We start from the raw sequence: 10,187 nt of genomic DNA, 5'->3' as shown, positions 1-10,187 counted from the left end.
CTTTACTTTGAATTTATTGCTTTATGAGTTAACTCTTATGCAAGACTTTTGATGCTTATCTTGAAAGTACTATTCATGAAAAGTTTTGCTATATGTTATCTATTTGTTAGCAACTATAGATCATTGCCTTGAGTCACTCGCATTCATCTCATATGCTTTATAATAGGATGATCAAGATTATGTAAGTAGCATGTCACTACGTAAATTACTCTTTTTATCGTTTACCTACTCGAGGGCGAGCGGGAACTAAGCTTAGGGATGCCGATACGTCTCCAACGTACCTATAATTTCGATGTTCCATGCTTGTTTTATGACAATACTTACATGTTTTGCTTGCACTTTATAATGTTTTTAAGCATTTTATGGAACTAACCTATTAACGAGATGCCGAAGGGCCAGATTCGTTGTTTTTCGTTGTTTTTGGTTCCGTAAAGGCTGTTCGGGCAATATTCTCGGAATTCGACGAAATCAACGCCCGGAACCTTATTTTTCCCGGAACCTTCCGGAAAGTCAAAGGGGGACCAGAGGGGAGCCCTGGGGGCCCCACACGTGTGGCCGGCGCGGCCCAGGAGGGGGGCGCGCCGCCCTAGTGTGAGGTGGCCCCGTGGCCCCTCCGACTCCGACTCTTCGCCTATTTAAGCCGTCCTGACCTAAAACATCGATACCGATTGACGAAACTCCAGAAAGACTCCAGGGGCGCCGCCACCATCGCGAAACTCCAATTCGGGGAACGAAGTCTCTGTTCCGGCACCTCGCCGGGACGGGGAAGTGCCCCGGAAGCCATCTCCATCGACGCCACCGCCTCCATCATGCTCCGTGAGTAGTTCCCCCATGGACTACGGGTTCTAGCTGTAGCTAGTTGGTATTCTCTCCCCCATGTACTTCAATGCAATGATCTCATGAGCTGCCTTACATGATTGAGATTCATCTTATGTAATCGGTGTTGTGTTTGTTGGGATCCGATGGATTGTTACATTATGATTAGTCTATCTATAAAGTTTGTGAAGTTATTATTGTTGCAATCTTGTTGTGTTGAATGCTTGTCACTAGGGCCCGAGTGGCATGATCTTAGATTTAAGCTCTATACTTATTGCTTAGATTGTATCTACAAGTTGTATGCACATGTCTATGTCCAGAACCAAAGGCCCCAAAGTGACGAAATTGGGACAACTCGGAGGGGAAGGCTTAGATATGAGGATCACATGTTTTCACGGAGTGTTAATGCTTTGCTCCGGTGCTCTATTAAAAGGAGTGCCTTAATTTCCAGTAGATTCCCTAGAGGCCCGGCTGCCACCGACTGGTAGGACAAAAGATGTTGTACAAGTTTCTCATTGCGAGCACGTATGACTATATATGGGAAACATGCCTACATGATTAATAATCTTGATGTTCTGTCTTAATGCTATTTCAATCCTATCAATTGCCCAACTGTAATTTGTTCACCCAACACTTGTTATTGGAGAGTTACCAGTCCCTCTCGGTGGAATGTCGTCTGATTAGCTTGCAAGCATATGATTAGATCATAAGAGATGACATACCGCGGTACGAGTAAAGAGTACTTGTCGGTAACGAGGTTGAACAAGGTATGGAGATACCGATGATCAAACCTCGGACAAGTAAAATATCGTGTGACAAAGGGAATTGGCATCGTATGTAAATGGTTCAATCGATCACTAAGTCATCGTTGAATATGTGGGAGCCATTATGGATCTCCAGATCCCGCTATTGGTTATTGCTCGGAGAGGAGTCTCGACCATGTCTGCATAGTTCGCGAACCGTAGGGTGACGCGCTTAAGGTTCGATGTCGCATAAGTAGATTCGGAATATGAGATGGAGTCCGAAGTTTTTGTTCGGAGTCTCGGATGGGATCCAGGACATCACGAGGAGGTCCGGAATGGTCCGGAGAATAAGATTCATATAAGGAAAGTCATTTTCCGGGGTTCGGGAAAAAGTCCGGTGTTTTGACTGGAGCTTCTAGAAGGTTCTAGAGGGCCACCAGTGGGCCCACCACCCCGGATAGGCCACATAGGCGCCACATGGCATGGTGGGTCCTGCCCACTATGACATGTGGGCCCAGGCCGGCCCCCCTAGGAGATAAGATCTATCTCTAGTTTAAATGGTTTAAATCTAGAGATAGAATCTATCTCTAAAATTTAAAGTGTTTAAATTAGAGATAAGGGGGAACACTTGGGGGAGGGGTTTGCCCCCCTCCATGCGCCGGCCAAGGGGATGGGTGGGCCCTAGGGGAAACCCTAGGCCGACCCGCCACCTATATAAAGAGGGGATGGGGTGGCCGGCCAAGGCACCTCTCATCCAACCCTAGCCGCCCCCCTCTCTTCCTCCTCCATACGCTGTGCAGGCTTAGGCGAAGCCCTGCAGCAACTCTTCTCCACCACCACCACCACGCCGTCGTGCTGCTGGGATTCCGTGGAGATCTACCACACCTCCGCTGCCCGCTGGAACGGGGAGAGGAAGGGGCTTCATCGACACCGTACGTGCGACCGAGTACGGAAGTGCTGCCGGACTGCAGCACCGGGGACGATCGTCTACACCAACAACGAGATTAATCTCGTAAGCTTTGGAATCTTCGAGGGTTAGTCTCATCTCAATCTCGTTGCTCCGATCTTGTAGATTAGATCTTGGGTGTTCCATAGATTAGATCTTGGATTTATTCGTCTTTGCGTTAGGAAATTTTTTGTTTTCTATGCAACGAACCCCATCAGAAAGGAATTGGGTATTCATTCTTATGCTTTATCCATAAGAGGGATTATTGTTTTGGTCACATATTAAAATAAGTGACCTTGGTTATTTCCATAATTGGCAAGGGTTTGGATTGATACTTCTCAAGTTTAAGATATTGGTAAAACCTTTATATGGAAATTTAGTCCAAAGAAATTTTAAAGCATTTTCATTTCCTTAGGTTTTGGATACACTTGAAAAGTTTGCAAGGATAGGTTTGAGATTGGTTTGGGATTTTTTAAATCCACTTGTATGTCTAGCTTACTTCAATCATCATAAAGAAGTGTGGCATTGAGCATGCAATGGCTAGTGACTGGAGTAACACCATGGCTTACTCATCTAATTGATTCAAAAATGTGTGAGGTATGGTTCATCTCAAAACAATTGTAGAGTTTAGGGTTTTAGAGTTCCAAGCAAGGTAGAATTGCCTTACAATCAGAGTATTATTCATTTGATTGATTGATAGGGCTAATGTCAAGTGGCTATGCATGAAAAACATATATTTGACCTTGCTTTGGATTACTAAGGCATGTCTATACCCTAGTTTAGACTAGAGTACTCCATCCACTTAATGCCTCTCTTCATTAAGCTGGGACCATATATACTCATAGAAATAATTGGATAAGAAAGATGATTTGTTCCATGGGTTTTGGAAATGGGCAAGGGTTTATCCATGACTTGGATAAGATTGGGAATGATCAAGTTTGATGTGCACTAAATAGGTTCCCTACTCTCTTGCTATTCTTAGGTCAAAGGCTTTAAGGTTTACAGGACGACATTCCTAGATTACTAAGGCATGTGGTTTTCACCTCTCTAATCATATTCTCGAGAGGATGGTTCTACTAATTTAACTATCTCTCCCTACTAGCATCAGAGGTTTCTTCTAGAATCGAATGAGTCTCTGATAATGTCTTGGGTGAATGGATCATGGATTAGGCTTTTGGAAGACCATTAAATGATCCCTCCTACTAGGTTTGGAATGGCTGCTTACGTGATGGTTTAGATCTACCTGTACTCTAACGAGTTGCCAACAAGGTCTAATTTAACTAGGTTGTGGGTTAATACATAAACTTGCTTTTCTCAAGTTGGTATTAGGCTTCTGGTAGAATAGGTCTAGGTATAGGTTTTATAGTAACACTTTTCTTAGGTGGAGATACTGGGTTAATGCTAACTAGGACAATGGATGTCTTCGTATTGGTTTGACTCTAGCTAAAACCCTAGTGGTTGGATTTCACTTGATAAGTTAAGTAACAATTTATTTGTTTTATTGGCTGACGTGTTGTTCACTTTTATTTAGAAATTTTGTATCTACCCTCTTAATAATAGAAGTTTACAAAAAGGTCTAAAGTTGTAACACTCAACATGATGAACTAGTTTCTAAATCATCAGCTAGGATGGAACATCAACCACTTTAACAAGAATTTTTCTCCTAGATTTTAAATCTCCAATGTTTCATCTATTTGTATCATCTAAAAGTAGGACTCGGCGCCTCGACGGAGTTTTCGCAAAAAAAAAAGAAAAAACTGGTTTGGGCTGAAACGGTTCCAATGAATTAGTGCTAGGAGGAACTAGACACTAAATGATATAGTAGAAGCGGGACCTTGGCGTGAGAATTCCAGAAATTCGCTTCTGATAGGTTTCCAACTCTGGTCGTTGGGGTGCGCCACTGCGACCCCAACTGGCGCACCCCAACCACTAGGCTATGCCCACGTCCTCGGGCTGAAACGGTTCCAATAGTGAAACGGACTGAGGCGCGGTGCGGGCTCGCCACGAAATCGCACTAGGGCGGTGCGGTTCGGTGTCGAAAGAAAAACACCGAAACGGGCTCCGGACGCGACCCAGCCCCTCCGACCTCCATTCCTCGGTTCCTCCCCCGCTCCGCTCCTCTTCGCCATGGCAGCCGCACCTCAAGCCTAGGCTCCCCAGGCTCCAGCACCTCTACCGCCGCCCTGCGCAGCCACTGCCAACCGCCATCGACCTGAAGCACCACCCGACGTCCGCCCTCGCTCTCTCGTTCCCCGACAACCTAGGGTTTCTTCCACCGCCGCCGTCGACCCGCACCACCACCCAGCAACGCCGGCGGCTTTCTTCTTCCCATGACCGCCGCCCCGCCTTCACCTTCGACGCCGACGCCCTGCACCGCCGCCGTCGGCCACCTCCGCTGCTGATCTGCTGTCTTCCTCACGAACTCACGGTAAGTGTTCAAAACTATTTTGGCATCTGTCGATGTGGTCACTTCCAGTCATTGCTCTATTTCAACCACTTACACTAATGAACGGGTTAAAGTGGATTGCATTAGGTGAAGTTATTAAGCTGATGTAAAGTTGTGAGTATTTCCTTAAAATTGACAGTTTGTGATTGTTTGGTTAAAAGTTATTTGCAAATTAAACACGTAAATGAGTTAAATGTCTACAAACCAAAACTTTTAACCAAAGCTCATCTCCTGTGTAAACTCCAGCATGTTTATTTTTCTTTTGGACTCGTTCATGAAAATGATTTCATTTTGTTTATTTAATAGCATAAAATGAAATATGTTGCATTATCTTTAGTTGCCAGGTAGAACCTATGAACTTGTGTCTTCCGCAACCACGTGTGAGCTGATATAGGTTTGCAAATTTGATTGCCAGTTTTCTGTCTCTACGTTGTTGTGAAGCTGCAGAAGTTAGGGAGTAGGCTTGTAATCTGCTCCTATTCATGCTGCAGGGTAGATTGCTGTTGGGATGTTGCTTTCACGGTGCGGCAGCTGTGGCACCGGCGCCTACTTGACGGCCCATAGAAGGAACGCAGATGGCCGCAGTGCTGCTAGAGTTTCTCTCTGGCCATGCTCCCACCCGCACAGCCTTGGTGTTTCAGGCTCGTGGCCACTGGTAAGTTTTTTCATCTGGGTGGTTACCCACCCAATTCCATGTTACCCACCCAACGTCCTCTATGTCATCAATTCCGTAGATTATATTGTACCTTGTTTTTAGCCATAACATTACTGTAAATACAGTTTTTACAAAAGGCTGTAGTTCTATCAAATTGAGACGGTTCCTACGGGAGGAAACAATCTGATAAATACTTGTAGTCAGTTTTGAATTTCGGAGGAAGCTGACAAAATTAGGTGGTTGTTAACAAGATCTGGTGAATTTTCTGTCAAGTTTCGTTACATCTATTTGTCAGCCAGGAGAGTTAACTTTCCTTATAAAGTTCTGTGTTGGCTGGTTGTTAAAAACCATATTCTTACCAGAGATAAGTTGTTTAAAAAAGGATGGAAAGGTTCTTATTTTTGTGAGCTCTTTGATGCTCATGAAACATAAGACTTCCTCTTCTTTTCTTGCCCTTTAGCGCAGTATATCTGGAATGTTGCAGGGATATCCTTGAACATTTGGACGGTATGTGGTTTTTTGTATTGTACCAGCAATGTTTTGCTACCTTTTTCTGGGATTGACAAGAAGGTAGTGATGATAGGTGCTGTTGCAATTTGTTGGACTTTGGCGTATTTCTGAGGTGTTAGTCCCAAAGATCCTACTAATGTTGTTCCTTTTGCATTCATTTCCTGAATTCTTCGGTGAAATTGAAGAGAAGAGAGCTGCGAAACTCATTTCCTCAATTCTTTTTCGCATTTGCAGCGTTGCTCGTCGGTTCACTCTTCTGAGACGGAGGAGCGGCGTGTCACTAAAAAGAGAAGTAAGGAGGAATGGGAGGCGTTGAAGGCAGAGATCGCGCACATGTTCCAACCTCTTGTTCGCAACCTAACCCAGATTTGTTCAACCCGCCAAGCTTTTGACCTTGAGGACTACCAAATCGGCATGCTTTTTGGTGCGTTTCAATTGATTAGTTCCATTGCATATTCATTGTTTAATTGCTGAACCAATACAGCATCCCTCACATTACAGTGTTTATGTCTATTCACAGGTGCATTTCTTGGGTGCGTTGGCTGTTACCAGCTGTGGAAGACGGCTCCTTCGACTTTCGTGGATGTCACACTAGCTTTCTTGTTCTATAAGCTCAGCATTGTATCCTCGGATCTACGTCAAAACCGCAAGTCAAACAGCTTGACCACCCGGCTGAAATTTGGTACCCCTTTACGTTTTCTAATAGTTTTTCTGTTTATACTAAAGACTGTTAGCATCAAGAAGTGTCATGTGATGCACAAAGTGGCAACAGAGGAAATTTAATAATAAACTAGTATCACATAATTTGATAATTCTGTTCTGATGCACAAAGTGAGAACATAATATTAATCCCTGCTTGGAATGGTGGTTCTGCTTGAATTGGATTACTCGGTACCAATTAGAGCCTAGATGTATCTGTTTGTGAAGCATAGATACAAGCTGTTGAGCTTTTCTGTTCCTAGAACTACTATTATGGTCTTATCTTGATTAATTACTGTTTTGCGACTAAAGAAAGTAGTTATCAGCTTAATTTAAAACATCATTCATTTTGGGATTCAAGGAACAAAATTATGATGCATAGACTGGAATGTTCTTGGCCACTTGCACTAATCCATATGTTCACTGCAATATTTCTCGCTGCATAAGTTTATATGAACTGAACAGTTAATACACATTTCACAGTGATTGATCAATAGTACCATTCATGTGTTCATAATTTAAATCACGGGGGACCTTCTTTAGCAACATTAAACAGCTTCTTTGCCATAATTACTACTGTATTTCATACATGTTCATATAATAATTTATAACTATCCTTCAGCTTTTATTTCACGGAGAATCTCAGTCTTGTTTGCAGTAGTTGCACTTTGCCATATTTTGGGACATTCATTGGATATCCTTCTCAATGTAGGTACCATTCTTTTCATGGTTTTGAAGGATATCAAGAAAAGCTATGTCCTCCTGGATGCTGTTAGGTTAGTATATGCAATTTCTGACCACCGAATCAATTAGTAGTGAGGTTTGACAGTTTCATACAGAATTATTGCTTGCATTTTAAAAATGACGGATATCCCTCCTCTAACAGTGAAATACAAACTCTAGAATATGAACCTACTCTCCAATTTATACATCACATAATTCTGTTCTGATGCTTGTGTTTTCTTGTATATTTTACAATTTCTGTAACTTGTGAAGCACTAAAACCTCGTATAAGTTATATTTCAGGAGTTGTGGTTAACTACATATAGGTCATCCACACAGCGGTAGCTAATGTTTTTTGGTATCCACAAGAACCTTGTGCCAAATGTGATCTTTAGGGATACATTATAGCGCCAGAAAACATCCCCAGAAAATTGAACGCGTGAGGGGCAAAGTAGAACAAATTACATTTGAGATGTTGAATTCATAATAAGGATGGGAATAGTAAGGCTTACATGAGATGAGTGATGGAAGAGAAAGCTGGGGGCACAATTTTCTTGCCCTTATTATATATCGTTGTGTGTAGGCCACTTTATTCCCCTGCCCCAGTTTAACTTTGTTTTTTGTGAGAAGTGCGAGGGATTGTGGTTGTCTTACACTCTAAGTCATAATAGGGTGGCGAAGGTAGTCAAAGTGCAATGGGTTGCACACATTAGGCAGCACATGATGTCTAATGGCCCTAAAACGAGATAACACAATGTTTTCATAGTCAACATGAACCCTGAGGTATTGTTAAGCCTCTATGAGAAAGCAGTTCATAATGCATGAAGTATTGTTAAGCCAATTTGTCTCATTGCATTGCATGCAAAGAGTACAAATGTGCACAATATGGGCTGCTGAATTCTGTTTTTCTCAATGTTTAATGCCGTCTCATTGAGTCCTTGGTGTGCCATTTAACATGGTTGGTGTAAATAATGTGTACCTTTGCTGGAATTTTTGCCAACTTCATGCATTAGCTTGGTAAACTAATATTGGAGCTTGATATACTTCTGGTTTATAAACGATGTGACGGTCTTGATAAGTATAATCCTTTCACAGAGGATAGCACTCAACTGTCTGTTATATCTGTATGTTTCTTATGTATTAGATATATGTCTGTAATCAACTTTCAATAGTCCGCCAATCATTAGTGGAACTTTCTGTAGATTATAGATTCCGGAGTCCTACCTCATGCAAGTAATCTCAAATTCTTGTATCTAGTGTATAAATATGATACAAGGTGGGAGTTAACTCAGGAGCTCTGGCCTCAGTTAATACAAATCGACAATACCATGAAAACACGTATTAATAGATTGGGCTTCTCGGCAAGTTCCAGTCCAATAATATGTTAGAGCCGTTGGTGATTTGATCATGAACTTTGTTTTGGAGGTGCTTCATTCAATCACTAACTAAGTGCTGTTTCATGTCATAGGATGCCAGTTTTCCTGCTATACATCTATGCGTTCCTGTTTGATGTCGCTGGCGTGAAGAAGTATGGAAGAAGAGCTCTGATTTCCCTGGTTAATTTGCTGAAGATGAGAGGTGGCCTTCAAGAAATTCACAGGATAATGTGGTCTCCTGGTTACGTTTCTCCCTATGAAGACGCTTCCGAGTGGTCAGATGTTTTGAGTGCATGAGGTGCGAGCAGACCCTCTTAGTTCTCTTTTGGACGGGTGGAGATATTTGGAAGCAGTTCTTAAGTATTTGCACGGAAACGGCTGGTATATGAAGGGATTTGGTATCGTAGAGTTCCATGGGCGTATGCCTCTCGTTCCAGACTCAGGTGAAGCATTTGTGGTAGTTGTCACTAGTTGGGAAGTTTTGGAGCCTTTGTGTAGTGGTTATCTGGAAAAGTACTCGTAGTATAGATGTAGAAAACGATCTTCCGTCCACAGCCCGTCTTGATCGAGAGCCTAAGTATGCAGAAAATTGTTCCTAATGTTCATGAGGGACTGGCTTAGTGGGGCCTGAGAGTCACCCAACTGAGGATGTTGGTCCAACAAGAACGTGTGATCAAAAAAATTCATGCATGCTTTCGATAGCATGGTCATCCTGGATTCCCTGTAGCCTCTGGCTAATCATGAAAGAAAGAAAGAGCAGGATCTTGGTCCTGTTAGTTTTGCAAAAATCTCTACAGTTTATGGGTCACCCCTTTGGTACATTACAACTTTTCTATTTCTATGTAATGCATTTTCATGCACTGCTCCTGCAAGGTGCCGAATGAAATGATTTGCTTGTTGTCGTTGGAAGGGCAAAGTGAATGCAGATGGGAGTTGACCTTATGATCTCATTACGGCAGGAATACAAGCTAAACGTAGAAACGTTTGTCTGAACACTGCCGAAGTGCCGAGTATACTGTCGACCAGGTCTGAAGCTCCCTTGCCAGATCTTTGTGTACTGCCGAACACCCTTTTGCTTACGAGCCTTTCATAATTAGGGCTGATCGAACTAACTAAAGCTGACGGTATTGGTTCATCCGAGATCCGACGCTGCAGCAGGTCCTGGTCATGGGGCCAGGAACTAGTCCGATCCCTAGTTCGCACATGCGCCATAACTCAACCCGACCACCAACAACATACACACGGAATGTTACAGACTTAGGGCATCTCCAAC

General features: G+C 43.0%; 1 protein-coding gene across 1 annotated transcript; it reads left to right on the top strand.

Annotated features, from left to right (window-relative positions):
• Nucleotides 1-5,459: 5,459 nt before the first annotated feature.
• LOC124657226 lies at nucleotides 5,460-9,623 on the top strand. The gene is made up of 5 exons (XM_047195813.1): nucleotides 5,460-5,606; nucleotides 6,351-6,540; nucleotides 6,637-6,798; nucleotides 7,528-7,591; nucleotides 9,007-9,623. The coding sequence occupies exons 1-5, from the start codon at nucleotides 5,460-5,462 to the stop codon at nucleotides 9,209-9,211; spliced, it is 768 nt and encodes a 255-aa protein (XP_047051769.1). The 3' UTR covers nucleotides 9,212-9,623.
• The last annotated feature ends 564 nt before the right edge of the window (nucleotides 9,624-10,187 follow it).

Source organism: Lolium rigidum, chromosome 5 (genome assembly GCF_022539505.1).
Source record: "Lolium rigidum isolate FL_2022 chromosome 5, APGP_CSIRO_Lrig_0.1, whole genome shotgun sequence".
In the NCBI taxonomy this organism is placed as follows: Eukaryota; Viridiplantae; Streptophyta; class Magnoliopsida; order Poales; family Poaceae; genus Lolium; species Lolium rigidum.
The sequence above is the reverse complement of the archived record's forward strand: the minus strand, read 5'-3'. Positions and strand labels throughout refer to the sequence as shown.